Source organism: Ixodes scapularis, unplaced genomic scaffold, assembly GCF_016920785.2.
Source record: "Ixodes scapularis isolate PalLabHiFi unplaced genomic scaffold, ASM1692078v2 PGA_scaffold2__306_contigs__length_199485367, whole genome shotgun sequence".
Classification (NCBI taxonomy): Eukaryota; Metazoa; Arthropoda; class Arachnida; order Ixodida; family Ixodidae; genus Ixodes; species Ixodes scapularis.
Genome location: NW_024609857.1, coordinates 58,430,578 through 58,455,038, shown reverse-complemented (window position 1 = coordinate 58,455,038; position 24,461 = coordinate 58,430,578). Strand labels below are relative to the sequence as shown.

The following is a 24,461-nucleotide window of genomic DNA, read 5'->3' as shown; positions in this document are numbered from 1 at the left end:
ATTTGGAGCTCACAAAACAAGGCTGGAGCAATTAATTGGCGGGACGCTGCAAAACCCCAAAACATCACTGATACAGCGATATCTCTAACGGATGGCGTATTTTTGGAAAAGAAGCGCACGATTGAACAACGCTGATGAGACATCTCGCATCACCAATTTTCACTCCCTCTCCCCTTCACCTCTTCCCCTCTAGCAGATGAACCAAAGTGAGGAGGAGAGAAGTGAGGCTGCTTCCCCCGATTCTTAACTGCTCCAGGGGAATCGTGACGTCACATTCCCCACTTGATTGCGCCCTTCTTTTCCAGAAATGCGGACATCCGTTTGAGATATCAATTTATGAGTGATGTTTTAAAGTTTGTAGCGTCCCTTTCAACGCTTCTGCGGCCTTATTTTGTGAAATCCAAATTTCGGTTCAGCATCCCTTTAATGTACAAGATGCAGAATTTCCAAGTTTGGGAAATGTTAATAATGGGTGCTAGAACAAAGTGGGCGCTTCTGTGGTATTTTACGGTAGAATGCAAGCCAAGAATTGAGAGGGGGGCCCTAACCTTGATGAGTGCATCATCCTTTTCGAGATTGGTACCACCGGTGGCCGTGGAGTCTTCTGCCTCGGCGCCTTCCTCTCTGTCTGCGGGGCCACCCAGCAGTTCTTCCTCCTCTGCAGATGCCTCTTCAATCAGATAGTCCGTGATGTTCTTCAACAGTGGGTTTTTTGAGGACACGCCAAAGCTCTGTAAGGAGATGCAAGACCAAAAATGTCAAAAAACATAACTGCAAGGTTATAGACTACCGTAAAGTCCCAAAAGAAGGCCCATCCAAAATGAAGAGATAAATGGTGAAAAATATGGTGTAAGCAATGTTTGGGAATGCAAAAGCAAAATTTTATCAAAAAATGAAGATAAGCACGGAGGAGGGAGGAGGCATTATTACGAACTCTGCAGACACTGCAAATTCACATTCCACAATGCAATAAGTAGGCAGGAATTCGCTATGAACTTCCTTGTCACGGGAACGGATACCACAGAATGTGGACGAAGCACATTCACGCTTCGCAGTGCGATAAACCATGCGAAGCCCTGCTACAAACTCAAGTGGTGAAGTGAACCAATATCGCCCATACAGATTGCGGACAAAAGCGCGGGGACTCACTACGAACTGGCATGGTGCGATAAACACGAGGGAGCCCACGGCAAACACACTCGTCACATGTACCGATTCCGCAGATCGTGTAGTTGATGTGATTCCCGTCGGACATAGCGTTATCGATATCTGCTGGGAAGGGGGGGAGCAGTGTTTCACAAGCTTTACATTATGAATATTCAGCCCAAAAAAACGGGATAGGCGATCTCTCGGGGGCAAGCATTTTCTCGGAATTTTACGGTCAATCAATTTGTTTGACTCTGCCAAGAATCAACCCATGGCCGGGTAACCAAACCTGAAAGCAACGAACCTTCATTAATCGTGACTTGAGGGTCTCAGCTTGCATTTGCATTCCCCAATTTCGCTACGACAGTCTCCAGATATTCGCGAAGCATTGTCCAGCATAGTCAGAGCCGCAATGAATCCCACAAGCCCGCAAAGGAGCCACTCACGTCGGCAGTAGGCTGCTGCTCCTTTCCGGCGCCCTTGCCCTGGCCGGCCTCCGCATCACCGGGTGACCAGAGTCCCCGCTGCTCGTCCAGGTTGTGCACGATGCGGGCCGCCAGCTTGATGTCCGACCGCACCACCTGCTTATGCGACGCTATCCCGTTCACCGACCGGATCCGTCGGCTCAAGTCACGGTTCACAATGGCCCCCAGCTCACAGTCACGGAGCTGCAGCCGGGAGAGAAAAACGGAAAAACATTGCGTGACCTGTGACCACAAACTGCCTACATTTGTGCAAGTGCAACTCATCCTAACAGGGAAACCTGTCATGCTAGCACAGTCATAAATATACCCGCACAATCGTGCCAAAATCTTAAGCCAGCCGAAATAGGGGCCTTCACCTACAACTATCAGTCAAAATGGCTAAGCAGAAGAAACTTAATTTCAAACGTGAAGCAGTAGGTCAAGCAGAACATACCAAAAATCTCAAAACTGGTTGATCTGTAGGTCCCCTTAGACTGTATGTTTTGGAATTAGACGAGCGAGCAATATATCAATACAAAACTTGCAGCTTTTCCCGCAAGTTAACCTCAAAACTTGCTGCTTTTCCCGCAAGTTAACCTCCATCAGTTCTAATAGAAGAAATAAAGAGTAAACTTGTTTTGGAATTACCAGCATGTGCATGTCTACGTGATTATTATGCGCACGTGTACTATTACGAATGCGAGACCCTCACCCGTATGTTGTTGAGGTTCCAGCAGATCTCCTTGATGTTGACCGTGCGCTCAAAGGTGACCCACCCCCGCCTAAAGAAGCGCCGCTCTGCCTGGGGGTCTGCGATGGCCACACGCAGGAAACCGGGGTACCGCTTGCACATCTGCAACCGAGAGCACGGTGCAATAAGCTCCACCACCACCCATGCTTCTTTCTGTCAAGATGTTAGTAAAACGCCCAACGTTGCTTCCTAAAACCACGTCCTGAACTTTTTCAAGAGAAAAGTTTGAGCTTTTTACAGATATTCAAATAGTACTTTTTAAAAACTCCAAAAGCTTTGAATTTTAAAAGCAAAAGAACTTGGTGGACAATTTATTTCACGACAATGACTACCGTATTTACTCGCATAACGAACACACTTTTTTTCCCGAAAAATTGGCACATATTTGGGGGGTGCGTTCATTACCAGGGTATCTAGCAAATTAATATTTTGGAATTCCCTGACTTTTCCAGGTTTTCCCTGAGAATTTCAGGCAAAATTCTTTGACCACTGTAGAGGCGGTTAAATATACAAGATAATTACAACACAAGGCATTGAGCATTGGGCACTGTCAGGATCATTTTGCACAGGCTTAATCCAACTAGCACATTCCAAAATACTATTCAGGTTCATCCAGTCCGGATTAAACAAACACTTTCTTGCCGCCGACATGGTCCGTGAAGAGGCCACTCCCGGAAATATGATGAAAACACGACGCTCAACCACACGTCAATAACCGAATGAGAGCATGGCCGTGAGATGCACACTTTTGGATACTTTCGGCTTACGGCTTGGATTGGATTGGGGTCTGCAGCTTTCCCATTGGTCACTAAATTTAGTAGGTAGCTCAGTGTCGTGCCCTCAGTCTAATCCAATCCAATCCAAGGCTTGGACTGGATTTGTCGGCTGTTCCTTTTGCATCAGGTAGCACACTCTACATTGGGTGAGCAGAGCTCGCACTCCGCTCTAAGCAGAATTTATTGCCTATTTTTCTGCCCTCAAGTCTTCAAGCCTTTGCTCAGGGCACTCGATGGCATTTCCAGCTCATTTTTTCTCACTGGGCTCACTTTTTGACAATACCCCTCACAATTTTCTGATTTTTCCCGGCAATTAAAATTCCCCTAACAATTTCCGGTTTTCCTGGTCGCTAGACACCTTGGTTACGCAGGGTAAAATTTTTGCATCCAAACACTTCGTGCAAATAGGCGAAGAGTGTCCAGGGCTGAACAATTCCTCGACCCAAGCTTCATCAAATCTGCGCGTCGCTCGGTTTCACGGTTGATCACTTCTGCAACTAGGCACTTGCAGCCTTTACGAGAGTGGCTTGGCTTGGCTTGACTTGGCGGCAAAAGAAAATTGGCTGGTGAGCTTGGTGGCTAGCTAAGTTGGATGCAATTCGAGACTTGCGGAACCGAAAATTGGACATGATTGTAAACCTGAGACTGCGGCAGGAAGAGAACACAACAGAAGGTAGTAAAAGAGGAGGCAACGTCTCAAACTCAGCTGCAAAGTTTATTTCAAACACGCTTTATATACTCTATAAAAAAAACAAAAAAAAAAAACATGACAAGAGGACAATGACACTTCGGTAAACCTTCTCTTATCTCCCTTGACCTTGGCTGTGGGACACTCACACAAAGGGACACATTCTAGCCTAACCACCGCTACCCGGCGAACGTAGGTGAAAACACTACTGAACACAAAGAAAGGGTTTGACCTTCAAAGGTGCGTTCCCTCTAACAAATCACTCAGTCCAAAGAAACAATACTATACACTGCTACCAGCCGGAACTGGGATCATGTTCAACTTACACCAGCTCGCCTGCACTCTGACTATTTTTTCGAAAATTGGAGGTGCTTTTATTACGCGAGGGAAAAAAAAAAGTCCAAATATTGGTACCCGTTGTGGGGGGTGCATTAATTATGCGAGTAAATATGGTATTCTTCTGAAGCAGTGTTCCCACACTGACTTCAGCATCGTAACTAATGCTTTCCAGTTCTTGCATTCTGCAGTTCAAAGTTCAGCTAAGGCTCTCCAATTATGCAATTTAAGCAATGACACTTGCAGCTGTATTCACCAGTCGTGACTAACTAGCACTGTTTTAAAGTTAGTATCGCATCTAAGTAGTCGCAAACTAAGAGAGAAAAATCGGCGACTAAGTATCGACTAGTTCTGTTGTATCCACGAGCGCTAAGCGGGCGGGTGACTATCTAGTCACAACTAACAAGCAGAAGTGACATAAAAAGATAGGTCACGCATATGCATACTTAAACGCCACTGCGTAAATGGCTATTTTATTGTATAAAAACTAAACTTTAAATGTTTATCAGGAAAAGAAAGTTACAATGAGAGACATATTGTCCGAGACAGAGTTTTACAAATTAAAATGTAAAAACAACGCCAGGGAGAAACCCGGAAGCCACATTGCCAGCGACATAAACAAATATGGAAGCGCCCGTAAATGTGTTTTTTCTCGTCGTCCAGCGCCCTGCTAACATCTCTTTAGCGGTATCTCTGACCGCTGAACACGGCTATTTACACAGTTTTTGCTCCTCCAATTCTTTCTAGATGTGTCTTCCAGCGTTCCGAGACAGTAAGTGCTTCGTTAGCACTGGCGGTCCGCGGTGATACGAGTCGGCCATGGCGCTGAGCCGCTGGTAACCCGCTAAACTGGCCCTACCACATGACTAAGATTTGTTAGTCGACTTCTTAGTCGCGCGGGGCGACTAGGCCCTAAACACAACCGGTGAATACCAAGCGCTCACTTAGCAACGACCATCGCTCGCCACGTGATCATTTTAGTCGATGACGTCACTAGTCAGTCGTTAAACAGGTGCTACTCGCGCCTGGTGAATACGGGTGTTGGTGCTTTGTCCTTCACGGCACGAGTTTGTTCAAGTAATCAACGCCTTAAATGCGGCTTCCATTGTTTCAAGTACCCTTTTAAAAGAAATCTCATGTAGTCCTCGTCTTTCGTGTGGTTTTATTTCTATGTATATGGTGTCCCCCAAAAACGTTTAGAGGGCTTTTTTCACTGCAAAAATAGACTATGTGTCACCAAACGCTCATTCTCCGCCCAAATGTAGCACTAGCGGTTCGAAACAGACGGCAAAGTTTCAGCACTAAGCAGTATTTTATTCAAAAGCACGTGAAAGAAGAAATAGAAAACATAAAAAGCATTATTATCGCTTTTGTGTTTGTAAAAAGCACCCAAAAGCACGCCCCAGAAATGCTGCAGCGCCATACGGGAATGCGGGCACTATACTCTGTTTCACCTTATGTTGTACCGCAGGAAAGGCTATAAGCGCGAGCTCCTTGCTCTGGGGCTTTCGGTTGCACAACAAAAGATACCCAGGTGGTCGAAATTAATCCCCAGTCCTCCGCTGAGGCGTGCCAGATGGTCATCTTTGGTTTGGCACATAAAACCCCCAAATTTGACTTTTTAGTCTTTTCTCTGCCTGAGCATATTTTAGTTTCTGCTCCAGATGGGTCTGGTGTTTGTGTGTTGGTGTTTGTGTGTTGGTGCTTCTGCTTGGTGCCTTGCTTGGATTGTGGGCTGCCCAGGCACCTACGAAAAAGGAACTACCAGGCAAGCAGCGCCGTGCTGATGCATACCTGTGAAGTTGCCAAGTGGATCGCAAATGGAAGGACCTGAGCACTGAGGATGAGTGCAGTCAAAAACTGATACTATTTCTTAAATTTCCATTGCCTTTTCACTTCTGCCATGCTCCCAGGTGCGGTAAATTTATGCAGCCTCGGCTTACGTTATAATAGTAATACTTTTTTTTGAAGGCATCAAACTTGCTTTTGCATTATATTCGTGGTTCTGTTGTATTCGTGAAAATATACAGTGTTTTTCTTCAAATTTGTAAATGCTTTTTCAAGACCTATTATTTTTTTCTGAAATCGGTGTTTTGCGGTGTTTATTTTCAGTGCCACGAAAAAAATCTGTGTTCATTGAACAACATCTTGATACCGAGAAGAGGAGACGGGGCAAGGGGCATTGTACCCCGAGAAAGAAGCACCTTCAAGGACAGCTAATACAAACTGTGTTCATGTTCACAAAAAAAAAAAAAAATGCTACAGATAATTTTTTTTTTTATTAAGCCCAAGGATTTTTTTTTATTTAAGGGCAGCTTCAATTTGGTAATTATTCAGTTTTCCCCAATTCCTCGAAAACCGTTTCGGGGGTCTATTAGTATTGGGGTTTACCGGAATATACCGAAAACACAGAACCCTAGTTATAAGTGATTTTCTGAAAGTTTCAATGGGAAAATGGTAGCCGACGAAGGTCTCAAATACATAGAGCTCTATGGCACCAGTTGCCAAAACAGGGTGAAAATGGGTCCCATTTTCCTATTGCATCTTTCAGCAAATCACTTCTAACTTTTGAATAAGATAACAGTTAGTACTGAATCTTCGACATCTGGTTTCGGACCGCTAGCGCTACATTTGGGTGGGGAATGAGCGATCAGCAATGAAAAAAAAAACTCCAAAATCTTTATGGGGGACACGCTGTGATATCAACCAACCCAACTCTACGCCCTCTTTCACCACTTTCCCCCGCCTTGCTCCAATTCCTCCCCCCAACGAAAGTGGGCAAACCCGATGGAGGACAGGTGGCGGCCACTCACCGCCTCCACCTCCAGTTTGGTGATGGTGGGTGCCAAGTTGCGCAGGAAGATGGAGCAGGTCCTGTGCAGGGGCCTGGGGCGTCCCTTGCTGTCCTCCCCTTTCTTCTCCTCCCCTTCCTCTCCCTTGCCCTCCTTCTTGTCCGCCTTGGCCTCCTTGTCCTCCTCCTCCTCCCCTTCCACCTTCTCCTTCGCCTCCGTCGAATCCGGACGGGCTGCGAACACGTGGGCCCGGTCGGTTAGGAGAAACAAGAACGACAGAGATGGTCCACTGCCCGTGGCAGTCGTGAAACGACGAATAAGAAAAATGCAGACTCGATGTGAACGTCGAAAAGAGGGCGAAATTGCAGGTCGGACACAACAGTCATCACTCAAAATGCCAGCATACAAATTCAACCTTGTGCAGGGCAGAAGATAGAGTTTGCATGTTGGCCAACTGTGGGGATGGATAGTGAAGGAAGGGAAGAGAGCCTTCAAACACTCCGACAAAATTTATGCAGGTTTATATAATTCGTTTTACAAAATATGGTAAGAAAAATTTATTTTTGGTGCTTCAAGTTTGTTTCTTTTCTTTTTCGTTAGAAAACCACAGACTGGGGCTGGCTCTCTTCATTTTTCCTTGGCCCCATGCAATGACAACCAACATAGAACTCGGCTATATTTTCGAAGTTCTGAGCAGTATGAAGCATATCATCTCCACTAAAAGTGCAAGTATAAAAAAAAATTTTATGAGCACCAAAACACAAATCGAACTCAATTAAGAAAACTGTTTGCATGTAATCACGAGGCATGAAATATCCTATATTATGGCTGAACTTCATCACGTCATGTCCCTTCATATGATTCACTAGTTTTGGTTTTACCTTGTTTTTTTGTTTTTTTAAGAAAAAATGCAACCCTATCATAGTAAAGTATTATTATAAAGTTTTCACGTACCCAAGCACTCTGCACACCCAAGGGCTACTACTGCACCTGTGCTGAACTCAAACAGCATTTTGGGTTTTGGGTGTCCACAATATTTCTTAAAAGCAGCGCGGGAGCTCGGACTCGTCGCGGGACATATTGGATTGCCTTGGCTCGGTTGGTCATGGGCTAATACAGATTAGACCAGCTTGGACGTCACAGAACGATGTTGCAAAACCCCTTCTTTTTACTTACAGCATTTCGCATGCACAATAGGTTTTGACTATATCTTGATGGCGCTGCAAGTGCGAAGAGATTGCATTTTGGGTTGCAACAGGGAAGCGCTGTTCTCAAACTCGCACATATTTGCTAATGTCCGCCACAAGCATCATCCGTAATGGACGTCGAAATCGGGTGTGCCGTTCTAAAACTCCTTAATAAACGAGTGGCATCTTAACATGGCATCCAAGCGCTTTCTGTGAAAAAGAAAATACTTTGGGAGACTATTGCAGGGCCATTCAAAGACCGGCCCAGTTCAAACCATAGTAACACTGTAGACAGTATGTTAGTATATCTTAAAGGGGCACTGACACCCCAAAGGTCGTATTTATTTTTATTGTCTAAAACGATGCAACGATGCAACGTGTCTATGACTGCAACAGTGATAGACACGCAAAAAAACCGCATCGCGAAAAAAAATTTTCTTGCGCGCGCGCGCCTTTTTATTTTTGGCGTTTGATTTTCCCGCCTCTCGCCTCCTCGCTTCTTTTGATCGGTGACGTCAAGAATCATGAAATTTAGAAGCTTTGTAGGCGACATCTCTATAACATTTAATTACGGCAATCCTAAAACATGTTTTTTAACGCAATTGCGAACGCACTACGGCCCTTCTTTTTGAAATACCAAAAATCGAGAGTTCGTTGTGGTGCCGTCTCCTGGATTTGTATCCTCCAATGGAAAACAGGCGACACCGCTCAAAACCGGTCCGCCGCAACGCCGCCGCTCGCTCCTTTCCTCCTCGCTTTGGGTCGCCATGGCAACAGCAGGGAGTGGTGAAAGAAAGTCGACTCTCAGGTCTCCGCAATTTTTGACGTCAAGGCACCGGCGCCGATCGCGCGGGAACTTCGAATTCGGCATTTGGAAATTGTTTTTTTACTTCACAAATACTGAATTCCCAAATTTCAAATTTTGAGGGTAATGTCCCGGCATCGTTTTCAATCGTTTCGGATAATAAAAAAAAATATGATTTTGATGTGTCAGTGCCCCTTTAAAACATAGATACAACACATTGTCTTTCTATTTCAACATAGCTAATTCAACTAACGTAACTGAGCCGACGGATAAGCGAAACGACGACGAGGACAAGGCCTCGGCAGCTCAAGAGGAAGGCCCACCTTCTTCCTCGTCCTCCGCTTTGGAACTCCCTTCCCCGTCCTCGGACCTGTCCTCCTCCTTTTTGGCTTTCTCCTCCTTGCCCTCCTTCCTCTCGGGCGATGCTGGCCGCACCTTTGTCTTGGTCTTCTTCATCTTCTTGGTGCGCTTCTTTGTCTCCCCTCCACTCTCCTCCCCGGGAACCCCAGAGTCCTGGTCGTCCTCACCTGTGCGTGCGATGACAAGACAGGTGGGATGACAGACCTTTAGGTGTCGTGGAAAGAGTTTTTATCATGCAGAATCACCGTTACTATCTATCACACCTCATTTTGAGGAATCCCTGACCACACACAAAGTCAAGAGATCCCAAAAAAGTAACGACACTGCCGTCATTTTGGCCCAAGGGATCAATAGACTCTCCTCCCTTACGGTCCGCGTGAGCCGGTCCAAAACTATGCTAACAAATTGTCATTAAAAAAATCGAAAAATTCTCACACACTACTATTCTGTTAGGTCTAAATTCCATCACAATGTCAGAACATCGGCAATTCTTAAAGGGGCGGTGCAACGATTTTATGATTAAAAGAATTTGCATCTCGTCATTTTTACGTTGTTTATCGTGTCCCAGAGGATAGATAAAACACTTCCTTCATTAAAAATGTCGCGATTCCGCTGCGTAATCGCAAAACAGAAGTCGAGCTTTTTCCCCCACCTGCAGCCCCAAGTGGCAGCCGAAGGAACTACCGCGGAAAGATTACGTGACCTCGCTCGGCTCTAAGCTGCAGCATAGCGCCCGCTAATGTACGCAGAGAGAGGGAGGGGAAGCGTCCTCCGAGATAGCACACGGGAAGCTACACGGCACTCCGAATGACGTCACTGGGAGTGCGACCAGGTGTGACCCTGAAGACTGGGAGTGAGTTGAGGGGTGCCCGAAATACCAATCTTTATCTTTTTTTTACGCAAAAACTAGGACGCGCAGGCGAAATCGGTTTTCTGTTCTCTACTTCAGAAGTGTCAGGGGGCAACTTCCAGAAATCTTTGACCGAAGTCCGAAAATCGTTGCACCGCCCCTTTAATAGATCTACGACACGAGTTTGGAGATAAGCCTTCTCCTGTTAGACAAAAGTGTGCAGCTTTACAATGCCACCACACGTGGCACTGGGGCACAGCAGGGAAGGCAATGTTGCTGCTTCCTTAGAATCGAGTGACCGTAGCCACGCCGATGTACAGCCGAGACAAACTTGAGCACCTTGGCACGTGCTCGGGGAAAAAGCACTCACTGCGGCTGTCGTCCGAGTCTGAGTCGGAGCTGCTCTGGTCGCTGGAACTGTAGGAACGGGAGCGGGATTTTCGTCCAGACTTGGAGTCTTCGTCCTCCTTCTTCGCCTGACTCTCATCTTCCCGGGTTCCTTCCGAGTGGTCGGGTGAGGGCAGCGTATCGCTTGCCTGGACAGAGCGCACAAACAGTCGGGCAACGTATAGCACCACAAAGCAACCGAGGCACCAGGCGGTGGGTGCTCCAAAGACCTTTTGGGGAAGGAACCACCCAGGGTTCAAACCCCACAATTTGCACTCTGGAGGCCGACACGGAGCCCCAATGCCACAGAGGCGATCACAAACAAACAGCCCAGCATTTTCTAGGATCACCGTTTCCTAAAATGGACTCCGATGAGAAAGGTTTCAGGAAGGCTGTCGCCAACAACAGATGCCCATACTTTTTTTTTAAGTGTCATTATTTCTTTATATTTTACAATTGCTTCTTGATGAACTTTTCCTGTGACACAAAAACCTGTTGCTCCTTCCTTTTCCATCACACAAAGTAGTTAATGAGGAACAGCAGCACAGATTAACCCTTCTGGTTCTCCCTCGTCTGAGACTCACAAGAGCCACCATAAAAGAAATGTGGCTGAAAAACAAAACTGTACCATACGCTGCTTCACCTTAAGAGGAACACCAAGAGACATCCGACCTAATGCAATGTGTGGCGCACATCCTACGACCTCATGGTCCTCACGTTGCTATGTTTGCGGCACTTGTCATGGTTCGCTTTAGAAAGAAACAAAAGATCACTAGCGGTTCGCAAGATAAATAGGTGGAAGAATACCTCACTGGGCTGTGTGGGCTCCTCCTTGACCTCGGCATTCTCTGTAGTTCCCTTCTCCTCCCTGGAAATATAATTGCAGCAGTTAGTACACACACACAAAAGAACTCAGGTGTAAATTTGTATTTAGGCTATTCCAGAGCAAACAATAGGCATATGCTAGAGCTGAGATATTTTCCAGAGCACTGCATACTGTCTGCAACATTTGAGCATTTCTTGTCTTTCTCGGGTTTCAAAGCCCAATCAACCAAAAATATGGCTTCAAAGCTTCAAACCTTTTGCAACATATGCCCTATGCTTCTTTGTGTCTGTTTGGGGGCTAATGCCATCTCTGCCACTTTCTTGATCTCCAATGCTCCCCAGACAGCAACGGTTAGTTTGTTAGGACGAGCAAGCAATTTTGGAAATGTGGTTATGACAGTGCCAGACTGCGCATCCAGATGAGGCATACGCTCTGCTCAGCAGGTCTTGTGCAACATTTTCAGAGTCGATGTTGCACGCGATCAACACTCTGAACTTGTGAAGTGCTGGATGAAACAATATGCCTACAATTCCCTTGTTTCGAGCACTGTACATAAGCGGTAAAGCGAAGCATACGCGGCACTCACTTTGGGCCGCTCACGGCCGGGAACTGCTGCGTCTCGACCGGCTTTTCCTCTTGGTACGGCTCGTCAAGGGCCTGCAGGTCGTACTCTGTCCCTCCTTCCAGAAGAATCACCACTGCATTTGACAGAAGCAAACATGCATGGTGCTTATACATTACAACTAAACCAGAAGCTAGATTGTCAGGACACCGAGCAAAAAGAGCGCAAATTCTTGAAAATAAATGCAGCACACATTAACTAATTACCTTAGTTTTTTTGTTTTTTTTTAATTCCTTTTGGCTTTTATGTTGTCATATGATAGCATTCCCAAAGACTGATCATTCTGAAAACTTCTTAGCACCAAGGAGAGGCATCGGTGGCCGAGCGCGTGTTAACACAAGGCTGCTCGGAGCCCGTTGGAGCGAAATCCCATGTAGCAGAATCCAGACATCCTGGATTCAGTTCCTAACCCTGCCCGTTTCGATTTGGATGAGCAAGGGCATTGTACCGGCGTGACACTGTGTATCACTACTGCGTGATGCACATTAAAGACACCAGGCCAGCAGTCATAGTGCACTAGCTAAATTTCTCATCTACGGCTCAGAAATCTTGTGACAAAACATCAAAGAAGCCATGTTTGCTCATTTCTGACACAAAATGTATAACCTTCAAAATGCTGTACATGTGTAAATTAATAGTTCCCACAATCTATTTTAAGTGCAAAATATTTGGGATTTTTTATATTTGTAGTTTTAGTAGGTGCCACCAAACATGACATAAACAAAAACTTCAAAATCAACTTAGAATGGATGCTCGGGCGAGTTGGGTATTCATGTTGTGGGAGAAGCGCTAAGTAGATTCACTCACCCTCAAACTCACACTCACACCAGAAAAACGGTCATTCACGTCGCGCTGACTTTCAACTCAAATTGTATTTTCGTCTTCTTTCGTTTTTCTTTTACCCGTCTTAAAATTGTCATCTCACTTCATTCTCTTCTGTACAAAACAATTAGCAATGTCTATCGCACATTACCTTCGAGAATCGAGAAAAAACAATTCTTTTTCCGTTAGCGTTATGGATGGACTGCTAACACAGGTGTCACTTCTTTTTATGATGTGCGCTGCCTCTATTATCTCACGTGTTAACTGATGATGGTTCTTTGCGATTATGGTGCTATTTTCGAAGTCCGCGGCGCACCCACAGTCACGGCAGTGAATGCCCAAAAGTCCTGAGTTAGCTAATCGGGTGTTGTTGTTGTGTTCCCTTAATCTGTCGTTAATACATCTTCCAGTTTGTCCTATGTATTGTTTGCCGCATGATAGGGGAAAGGAATAAATCACTCCTTCTGAGCAAGGTATGTATGGGGTTTTATCAGGCCTTTGTAAAAAAGTTAACGCCATACCAAAAACTAATACCGTCTGCACTAAAAAGCATAAAACCCCATACATACCTTGCTCAGAAGGAGTGATTTATTCCTTTCCCCTATCATGCGGCAAACAATACATAGGACAAACTGGAAGATGTATTAACGACAGATTAAGGGAACACAACAACAACACCCGATTAGCTAACTCAGGACTTTTGGGCATTCACTCCCGTGACTGTGGGTGCGCCGGGGACTTCGAAAATAGCACCATAATCGCAAAGAACCATGTTCAGTTAACACGTAAGATAATAGAGGCAGCGCACATCATAAAAAGAAGTGACACCTGTGTTAGCAGTCCATCCATAACGCTAACAGAAAAAGAATTGTTTTTTCTCGATTCTCGAAAGTAATGTGCGATAGACATTGCTAATTGTTTTGTACAGAAGAGAATGAAGTGAGATGACAATTTTAAGACGGGTAAAAGAAAAACGAAAGAAGACGAAAATACAATTTGAGTTGAAAGTCAGCGCGACGTGAATGACCGTTTTTCTGGTGTGAGTGTGAGTGTGAGTTTGAGGGTGAGTGAATCTACTTAGCGCTTCTCCCACAACTTCAAAATCAAATATGCCGTTCTGGCACGCTTAACAACTTTTTTTTCTCTTCAAATATGTTTCTTGCAAAATATTTTTTTATTGTTTCCTACACATGCTGAGGAGTAGCATACAAAAAGTGAAAGCCGTTTACAACTTCCTGTAACGCCGAATTGGAGCGCAGCTCTTGAGGAGGAGGAGTGGAGGGTATATTCCTCCACCTCCCTCGTGATCATGCCTGCTAGTCCTCCTCCCCTCCTGCTCCCCCTCCCTCTCCTTTACCACCTCCTCGTCCTTCAAGCTCCTCCCCTCCCCTCGCCTCCGCCTCCTCGTCTCTCCTCCCCCCCTCCTCCACCTTCGTAGTGCTTTCCTCCTTGCCGCTCAAGCCGGAAAGGGTCTTACGCGACCCTTTCCCCCCCCCCGAACCATACTAGACAATGAGGGGAGGAGGAGGAGGGGGAGGAGGAGGAGGGCAGAGGTCCGGGGGGGTCACGTGACCTCGAGGGGACGGGATCACATGACCTTGGGCGGGCCGTCACGTGACTTCGGCGGGGGGAGGGGAGTCACCCCCCGGGGTCACGTGACCTTGGCGGGGGAGGAGGGGGGAGGAGGAGGAGCGGAGAGGGAGGAGGAGGGGGAGGGGCGACGCCGACGCCGACGCCGCACAGGCTGGAAACGGGTCATGTGACCCCCTCCCCCCCGAGGTCACGTGACCCGCCCGGACCATACTACACAATGAGGGGAGGAGAAGGAGGGGGAGGAAGAGGAGGAGGAGGGGAGGAGGAGGGGGAGGAGGAGGAGAGGGAGGGGCGCGGTTACGCCGACGCCGACGGCGACGCCGACGCTGCTCAGGCTGGAAACGGGCCCCTAAGAGCTGCGCTCTAAAAAATCAACAAAAACAAAAAGTATGTCGGGACTTGCATGCATGATCTTATCTGAACAGAGACTGCAGCTATTTTTCCCCGAAGCTTTCTCCCTTAAACCTGTTTCTTTTCATGTCTTGCAAATCATAGGAGCACGAATCGAATCGTGCCTCACCTGCGTCAAGCAGCCTGACGATGCGATCCGATTTCTCGACGTCGATGCTGACGGCATCGATCCAGCCGGTCTCGTGCAGCTTGAGGAAGACGCCAAGCCGGCGTTGAAGAGCGTTCATCTGCTCCGTCTTGCGCTTGCCAAACTCTTCTGGGTGGTACTTGGACTTGAACCTGGTTCCAGGCAGCACGGGCAGGGAGAGGAGACCAGGGCAAAGCATGGACCAACAGCTAATACAGACTTCGTAGGGCACTGCTGGCCGCAAATGGCCTCCCTTTCTCCCTACGAAGGATCTGCTTCCAGCATTACTTTTATCTGGCCGAAATTGATAAGAGGCAGAATACCTGCTAAGTTTTATTAGATATCCCATGCTTGTTTCATCAATTTGTAGAGATAATGGCTTGAGCCGATAATTGCCATAACCATTTGAAGGCCCTTAACTTATGCAAATTTTCTATTTTCCGTGTGTAAAGAGACCAAGCTGAGTTACACTGCCTTCTGCGATGTTCCCCCGAAATTTGACAAAAACATGTGGCGAGGCATTTCAGAGCAGACCCGGTGCCCTAAATCTTCCTCAAATTGAGTATAGAAGGTGACTCAAGAAGCATATGGGCTGTGCTCAAATGCCCATCCAAAAAATGCTTTTCACCACTGAAACTGCACTAAGTTTGCTAGCATATCAGGCCAGCCCCAAGCAAACTGAAAGATGTAGCATACAACATTTGCCTTAACTGACTACCAGACACTCCAATAGGTGGTATTCACTGGCCACTGCAGCCGAGTCAGTTGCTGCTCAGAGCAGACTCGATGGAAGTTTTGGTTTAATAATTATCTGCCAAGAATGGCAAGTTGATGGTGTAAAGCACAGATAGCGGTAGGACCGTCAGCACAATCTCAGCACCAATAGGCAGTTTTAACAGCTTGTGAATACTACCTAAAGAACAACCAGAGATTAACGGTAAGGAAGTGACGAAGTCAGGAAACGACTCAACCCTAACCAAAAAAGGTGAACCATTTGGAACATCCCCTCACCATCCCCGCGTCAAGGAGGCACTTTGTCTGCGTTTTGGCAACACACACCAACACAAAAATTTTGAATCCTCACCTTCTGCAGAGTGGGCTTTTTTCTCTTCGGGCACACACAGAAAGTAAATTTTCTGATTTTGTGGCCACATAACGCGTGCCGAAACGAAAGAAGCGCGACGCCCGCCTGACCAAGCTAGCCTGCCAACACTGGTTTCGCCTAAAAGCGCTGCGTTGTGCGCAGCGCACCCTGCCCAGCTAGCCGCTACCGGCGCAAAGAAACGCAAGGAAGGACAGAGCTCTTCCAGGCGTCGGCTGAAAGGAAGAGCGTCACACGTGACCATCAGGCTGTCAGGGAGAGGCACACCAGTTACAGCAACAACAAGGAAACAGAGGGACACGACTGCCGGCTGCTCTTGCATCTCCCCGGCAGACGCGGGAGCTAGGAACTGCGTGGGCACATTCCGTCACTGGGGGCACAGAATTCAAGCAGATCCATACCTTCCGCTTCGGCCAGAGAGAAGTTCAAACAGACTACAACGTGAAACATTGTGTACGAATGAATTACCAGGAAGGACATAAAAATGTTTGAACTGCCAAAGAAAAAACAGAAAAAGAACTTTTGTTTCATCTACTCTGGTATGCTCCAAAATATTTTTTTTACCTTGCCTCACTTCTTGAACTTATCCCAACAACAGCAACTGTATGGAAGACCACACTAAATTGGGTGCAGTGTAATCAAATTCAATATGATAAAAGAACACATGCAGTCTTGAAAACCCTGCCCTTCAATGTTGCACCTCTGTTGAAACGGGATTACAAAAATGAGTCTGACTAACAATGTATACTAATAAAATGAAAGACCCGTTTCATTAATGCTAACACTCTCAGTTCATTACAACAAACTGGTTTTCATTCCTCGAGACTTCAAAGCCAAAAAGTGCTCCAATCACGACTCTCAAATTTGAAGTTAACAGTCCGGCACAACACCTTGCGCGGCTTATGTATAAGGCCTTGTAATAAAAATGTAAAAAAAAAAAGGCCTTGGAATAAAAATTAACGAAGCATACTTTAGTCAAGTGAAGCGATGTAGAACACTGAACACTTCCCACAGCTAAGCTCGTGCCTTTCCCCGACACCGTGTGCACTCGGTATGATGAGATATTGAAGCTAATATTTCTATACATACCTACTTCGTTTCACCTTATGATGAACCGCAGAGGAAGCTACAAGGCATCCAATGCCTGCCGAGTGTCGCATGACCATCGTGAGAGACGCAGTGATGTGCAAGGCGCCTCGTTACGTGTTACATTCTTGAAGCTGGATTGGCTGGGATGGCTTGTAGCGTTCGATGCAGTCCATCGTAAGGTGAAACGGAGTATTCCTAGCTGCTCCCAAAACAAACCTAGCATGCCATTGCATTCAATGTTTCCATAAAAAAATCTACACACATAATCCTAATCTAACCCGCTCAATTCAGTTCAAAAGCCTGCCCACTTTACCCCAACCGAAACAAAAGCTGTGGACATGACCTTGCAGAAAGTTCCTTTTTACACCAGCAGGTTACATTCACACCTTTTGCAAGTTGAGCATGAAGCATAAACCAAACATATCACAGTGATTAACCTCTAGAACTGAACTGCTTCGTCATTCTAATATCTTAGGCTCCCCCAAGGTTCCTGCGTATACTGACACACTTCAAGAGCCTCGACCCCGCCAAAAGCAGACGGCCTCAGTGCCGTGGAGGGAAGGCGCACTCACCACTCCTCCTCCTTGTGGTTAACGAAGAACTCGTTGAGTTGCTGCCTCCGGAAGTCCATCTTGTACTCGTTGTACTTCCGCACGGCCTCCTGATCGTCAATGCCGTCGTCTTGAGAGCCCAGGAACTGCTTGAAGGTCATCATGGGAGGCTGGGTCATGCCCCCTTCAGGTTCCCTGAGAGGGAACGAGCAACAAGCGTGTAGAGAATTGGTTCCCAAGCTGCATCCGAAGGTCGGTTTACACCTTTGTGTTGGACCATACTGAAGTGTGTTGAGTCTCCTTGTAACTTCTCAACTTTAATGTGCTAGATTACAGGGTATTTCTAACTGCCCGATAGGGGTTATATAGTTTATGGGCCACGCTTGCAATATGAGCTGCGGGGACCGGAGCGGGGCCAAGTCAAAAGCGTCAATCGTCCGCAAGCATCTCCACCTCTCTGTCCGTCTTCTTCCTCACCTCTTGACAACACAGTGCCTGTGCACATGCAACTGATAAGTGAAGGAGGCGTCCACCATTAAATTGCAAAAGCCCTCCATGGTTTGAGTCACTCCCTCTTAAATCTAGGCTCTCCACTTAAAGGGGCGGTGCAACAATTTGCGGACTTTGGCTAATTAATTGCGGGTGTTGATCCCGGCCACATATAAAACGAAGGACCGAAAACTATTCTTTCCTGCTTGCCCCAGTTTTCATTAAAAAAAATAAAAGAAATTGGTATCTCTGGCACCCCTCAACTCAACATTGAAGCGGCACCAGCTTCGCCTCTGACGTCATTCGGAGTGGCGTTGGTTTCCGGTTGGGTTCTTCTGGCTTCCGTTTCCCCAGCGCTCGCCGGCTCGCCAGGCTCGCCGCTCTCCCGCCGATTCCCGACCAACATGGCAGCATGGACGGACAGCCTGAGCGACGACGAGCGCAAGATGCTTGCGACGCGGCGGGCAGTCGAAGTCGAAGTCGAGGTCGAGACACCAGGAACAATAACGATACCACGATACTACGGACCACGACCAACGCACTCCGTCGAGCGAGGGAAAGACGAAACGTCCGGGTTGCTCGTGTAGCCGCCGTAGGCCCCTCGGGCACCTCGGGCGTCGACGGATGACCGGATGACGGCGACGGCAGGTTTTGTTGACTTGCGGTAGATGGCGCCACAAATAATTCATACCCTTTTAGCGGCAATATTAGGCTTTTGAAGCGTCTCTGCATGCCTAAACAACAAGATTTTTTAAACTTAATCTTAAATCAAGCTTACAATCGCCTAACACTATCACTTACAAAAACCACTCCGAATGACGTCTCACCACAGGTTCCATTTGCGGCCACCATGTGGCCGCAGGTTGGGAAAAATAGTGTTTTTTATTTTGCGATTACGCAGCGAAATAGAGGTATTGTGGGGTATGGTGGCACTTTTTCTCTTACTTATGCCGAAGTAAACAATATAAAAAATACAAGCTGCGCATTCATTCAGTGTTAAAATCATTGCACCGCCCCTTTAAGATACTGGCAGACTGGATCCAATTATTAGGTAGCCCTGGAATCCATATGAGCGTCATGTATATTTTTATTTATTTATTTATTCATGATCCTTTACGCCGTCATTCTTTATCCGTCAACTCGAAATAATTTGGACAACGTAGTGAGCGACCATTTTTCATAGGTCGTGCGTAGATTTGATCTCGCAAATACGGCAAAACCACCCGTCATATTACCACGCACGTCGGCGAGCGAGCGCGTGCGTGGCCGAGTGGTTACCGCGCTTGACTTTCGTGCGGAGGCCCAGGGTTCGACTCCTGGGAGTTAAGAGTCTTTTATTTATTCTTTCAGTTTAATGTTCTGGTAAATTCGAGAACGCTGTTGCTTGTTCGAGGTCCGAATGTTTTCTTCACACCGAACCTTCTACACCGATTGTTCCCCAAGCCAATGTGTCCACGTGGCGAACCGCAGTCAGTCTCGCCCCAGCGTTTGATCCTGCTGTTTCGCCACCATCGACGCTAGCCCTTTTCTATTTTGTTTTGGGCACAAGTTCGCCCATTAAACGTTTAGTTTGCTTCAGTTTTCGTTGCCTCATTAACTGTCATTCGTCACAATATGAAGTTCTAGGGCCACCTGGGGGACGATGCTGGCATGCCAGTACGTCTTCTCGTTGAAAGAACTTATGAGAAAACGCAACGCACTCGAGCACAGTCAGACCCAAATGTGTGAACCAGCCTTAAGATGATGCGAGAAGTTCTGCTACACGGGAGTCTTCTTCGCACATAGCTACCCCACTTCCAAGGACCCTTTCTCTACTCACAAGCTTGTATTCCTCGAATGCTTCAAAATCTTTGAGCAAGAAAGTGAATAGATTCGAGGACCTTGTACACCTCTTGCATTATGCCCGGATTACCCGAGGGTCATTTCTACGCTGGGCCCCAGCTCCCGCCCGTTCCTATGTGGATGGGCATCTTACCGGCATGTGGTTACCCAGCCTATACCGCGGGATGCACTTTAAAGTCTCCAGTTTGCCAGTCATACTGTACTGGCTAAAATGTTGATCTACAGCAGACATCAGATGCCATTTTAAGGCCTAACTACCTGCTGTCTAAACCTCCATAAAACTTTATCAAACTTAATTTTTCTGACAAAAAAATTAAAAAAATGCTGGTTCTGGGAAAGGTTTTTGTGAGAATGCCATATGATTGTTAAGCCATGAAGCTACTACATGGCTCCTATCTTTGTGTTGCTTTGCAAGAGCAAATCACATTAAACTGGCTCGTTTAGGACATGAAAGTATTGCAAAGAGTACTGCTTTTTAAAGGGGCACTAAAGTGGATTTTGAGATCATCTTTTTATGGTGTGAATACAATCTCTAGGCACCCTAAGCATCCTGTAAAAGTGAAAATTACAATCACATGTGATTTTTTCTTTCTTGAAAACACGACCAAACACCCATGACAAGCCCCCTTTCTCAGACGTCTTACGAAAAAGGAGTGTTGCGGTGTTTGGTGCTGGGCGTAGATTAAAAATTTTAACCTGATTAATTGCCACTGTTTATTTGATTAATTAATTGATAACCGTAATAATATTAGAGATGCCCCAACCCCAAAGGTAACCCACTCATATTTTGGGCACGATTTGTTACGCTGTTATTTGAAACACCAAAAGATAGCCCACTTATAATAATTGTAGGGCCCTGGCCAGTGATGACCTCAGTAGAAAAGGTGGTATTCAGCCACATCAGGAGAGAAGTGAACATTACTGACTGGCAAGGACAATCGTCTTTGGTTCATCTCCCTTCCCTACAACTTCTGTAGGTCACAAAATCTAAACCTATCATTTGCTCAAGCTTTTTTTTATTGCACATCAAAAGTTAGCTCCCTCCCTATTTCCGACCGATTTGCTTTCGATTTTAGGTGGCCTATCTCTCGGAATATTACGGTAATCAATTGCACTAAATTCCAGGCATAATATTTTAATTAAGGCAAAATTATGCTCTTTGCCTTTGCTTTTTTCTTTTACTGTGCGATAGATGGCACCATGCGTATATTTTCAATTAGGGATCAACTTTGATGTGTCTTTGAAAAACTGCAAAGAGCCTTAGAGCTTACTTCTCCAGCTGTGGAAGCAAGGAAGTTTGTCAATATCCTCCAGCAGGAACAAGCTCCTATGCTTGTTCGCAATAGTCGCTGCTGCGCTAAACAGACACTCGCTTGGTGTTGAAGCAGTCGGTTCAGATATAATATTCTGCCCTTGCTTCAGGTTGAAAACATCTCCCCTGCAGCTCACATTAAATTCAAATTTCACCTGAAGTTTGCCTTCATGCTGGTATACTCGTCCAACACCATGCAGTGCCTAATACTGAAGCAAGTAAATGTGGTGCAGGATATGCCCCCCTCCCCCGTCTTCCTTCCTCTGAAGAGAGTTATCAGCTTATATATAGAGTTGCTCATGTGTCCTCGAGAAAACCAACTGTAGATGAGGAAACTCGTTAAAGGAAGGTACAAAGTGTGAACAACTATTTTTCCCGAAATTTCCAAGTAAAATTTAAAGAAAAACTTATGTTGTGCTTTTGACTATTTCTGACTAATCTGTCGCCTTCGCTGCGCATAGCTTTGACTATTCTGGACTCCGCAGTTATTGAAGGGTTCCCAATGATTTGCTTCTAGGGCAGGGACGGTGTCACGCATGGGACAAGGAAGAGCTCACACCGGGCCTTGCGGCTATCACAGGGCCTTCCTCCTGTGTGTTGTCGCTATTTTTACAGAAACTTCAGTCAGAGGAATGTCCAAAATTGGCCCCGTGAATCTCCAGTCTCTTGTCCAGCAAAGCTGCCCAGAATTTTCTGTCAAACATCCGCCATTTAACTATGCAACGCGTGCCTCTCCCATCACCTTTGGGAGGAACAAGAACGTCACCGGTAACAAACTTTGGATACATAAAATTCATGACCAAAATTACTCGACTACTAACAAACTTAAACAAAATCTGTGGTCAATTTTTTTTTCAATTACAAATTTTTTAATAAAAAAACGTGTTTTTTTGTTTTTTCAGAATTTGAGCGATTAACCGGTTAAAATCTTTGATCACGATTAAAGCATTAATTGAATAATTGGAATATTAATCAATCAATTCTTTAGCCCTGGTTTTCTGCGATACTTAGGGCAGATAGATTGAGTTTGCACCATAAAAAGAGGATCTCAAAATCCACTTTAGTGACCCTTTAAAGGGATGGTGAACCGAAATTAGGCTTTAGGGAAAAACAATGCAGGAGATGCAGGCGGGACGCTACAATCCCTACAACACACTCGTAAGGCGATATCTCGAATGGACGGCCATATTTTTGGAAAAAGAGGTCGAGATTGAACGAGGCCGACAAGGCGCGTCAACATATCTTGTTTCCTCCTCTCTTCACTTCGCTCCCTCAAGGCGGCGGAGCAGAGAAAACGCGAGGCTATTCCCTCTCCTTCTCGGAGGAGCATGACGTGAACATCTGTCAAATGTGCCTCCTTTTCTTGAAAAATATGGTCATCCGTTCGAGATATCGCTGTATAAGTGATGTTTTGGTGTTTGTAGCACCCTGTTGCACGCTTGTACTACATGTTTTGTGGAATCAAAATTTCGGTTCAGCATCCCTTTAAGAGTCCTGTCGTATGTGCGCCATTTCGTTTTCCTTGTCAAGTTCGCGGTATTTTAATCATGTCTTTGCATGGAATCTGGTCAATGAATCTATCATTGAGAAAGTGTTGATAACCACATATTTCTCTGGTGGAATGCATACTGGAATACCTGTTGCCGGTTGCTATAAAAAGAAATTTTCAAAAATGTGCAATTCCCAAATAAAAAAAATTATAAAAAAAAAAACCCCTACTTTTACCAAGTTTTGCAACTTACTATTTTTCATAATAAAGGGGCATGAAAATGCAAAACATAAGTTCACAGGAACCAGATCCATAATATTTCGGCATATAAGCTGCAAATATAAAAGTCTCTATAGTTTCACACTGAAACAATAGTTTTCCTAAAGTGAAATTTATGCCAAAAAGCGGAACAACGGAAAACGTGTTAAAGGTGCTCAAACCTCTACCTCTTTTGTAGCATCGGTGGACTGAAAAGAACTTATAAAAAAATAACTATGCTGTGTAAACAAATTATACTTTCTGTGAATACTTTCTGGATGTTGATGGATATAAGTAGTATGGCATTTTTTTAATCAACTTTTTTTGCAGAAATTTGTTTTTTCTGGGTAGTGTCACCCTTAACCCTTTGACAGTCAATATTTTTCCCCAAAAAATGTTTATTAGTTGTCAGCTTTCGTTTTCAAAGGAATAGTAAGAAAGGATCAATGCACATTATTTTTTTCCTTAATTATCTGGAGGGTGCATGTACAATGCTTGCAAGCTGTTCAGGTTTAGAAGTATGAAATGGAAATATTGAAGGTAAAAAGCTGTCCCCTTTATTCCATTCGGTTTTATCTTGGCGCGTCGGCTTCCGTGACATTCCGACCAATTTTGGATCCCGAACCAGGAGTACATTAAAGAGCTTCTTCATCGGATGGTAAGCTCTCGTGCTCTGAATCTAATTCCGAGAAGCATTAAAAGTCTGGATCAAAAGAGCCGGCGCTCCAATCGCCACTACCGCCAGAGCAGCCCACATGCGATGTGACAATCTCACGCGTCTCGCATACACGGAGCGTCTAATTTCAAAACCCTAAATGGCCCCGGCAAAGTGAAACGCCATGCGAATATAATGTTTACAGGCTACCAAAGACGTAGCAAATAGCAATACCTCCCACGGTGCGCATGGTTTGGCGCTTAGGCACCAACTCTAAAACATGCTATTGCCGCCGTACAAAGACAACCGTAGAAAGGTTAAGGATGTCGCCCGAGAACACCATCACGTCTTAGTCGAGATGTGGCGTGTCCCACGTCTTATTTACATGACGTACGCAGTACAAGAGGACATGCAAGAGAAACAGGTGTTAGCAAAAGTAGCCTAGGCACAAAGGTGCTAGAGTATAAGCCACAGAAAAAACGAGGGAAGAGTTGAAAACCAGCCAGGTGGCAATGCTTACGCAGGAGCTGCTCTCGTTATTTATCAGATTCCAGATTTGGGTGCCTATCACGTTGCGAGAGATGTTGAAACAAAAACGGAGACGTGTTCCCGAAAGTATGAGTGCATCTCAAGGCACGTACGAAGGTCGGTTCACACATTTTTGTTTACGACAACTCGGAACAGTTTACGTCGAGCGAACACACTGGTGCATCAAGTAACTTTGGAATACT

At 45.7% G+C, this 24,461-nt stretch overlaps 1 protein-coding gene across 6 annotated transcripts in view; it reads right to left on the bottom strand.

Annotated features, from left to right (window-relative positions):
* The window catches only part of LOC8037970 (serrate RNA effector molecule homolog), a 44,774-nt gene that overhangs the window by 13,413 nt on the left and 6,900 nt on the right, over positions 1-24,461 (bottom strand). For all 6 annotated transcript variants that reach the window (XM_042291882.1, XM_042291881.1, XM_042291884.1 and 3 more), the window contains 10 exons: positions 17,707-17,880; positions 14,926-15,095; positions 11,955-12,066; positions 11,350-11,410; positions 10,526-10,691; positions 9,269-9,472; positions 6,975-7,186; positions 2,323-2,463; positions 1,593-1,814; positions 549-731 (listed from right to left, as the gene is read on the bottom strand). In XM_042291882.1, coding sequence (XP_042147816.1) covers positions 549-731; positions 1,593-1,814; positions 2,323-2,463; positions 6,975-7,186; positions 9,269-9,472; positions 10,526-10,691; positions 11,350-11,410; positions 11,955-12,066; positions 14,926-15,095; positions 17,707-17,880 — 1,645 coding nt within the window. The remainder of the gene's footprint in view (positions 1-548; positions 732-1,592; positions 1,815-2,322; positions 2,464-6,974; positions 7,187-9,268; positions 9,473-10,525; positions 10,692-11,349; positions 11,411-11,954; positions 12,067-14,925; positions 15,096-17,706; positions 17,881-24,461) is intronic.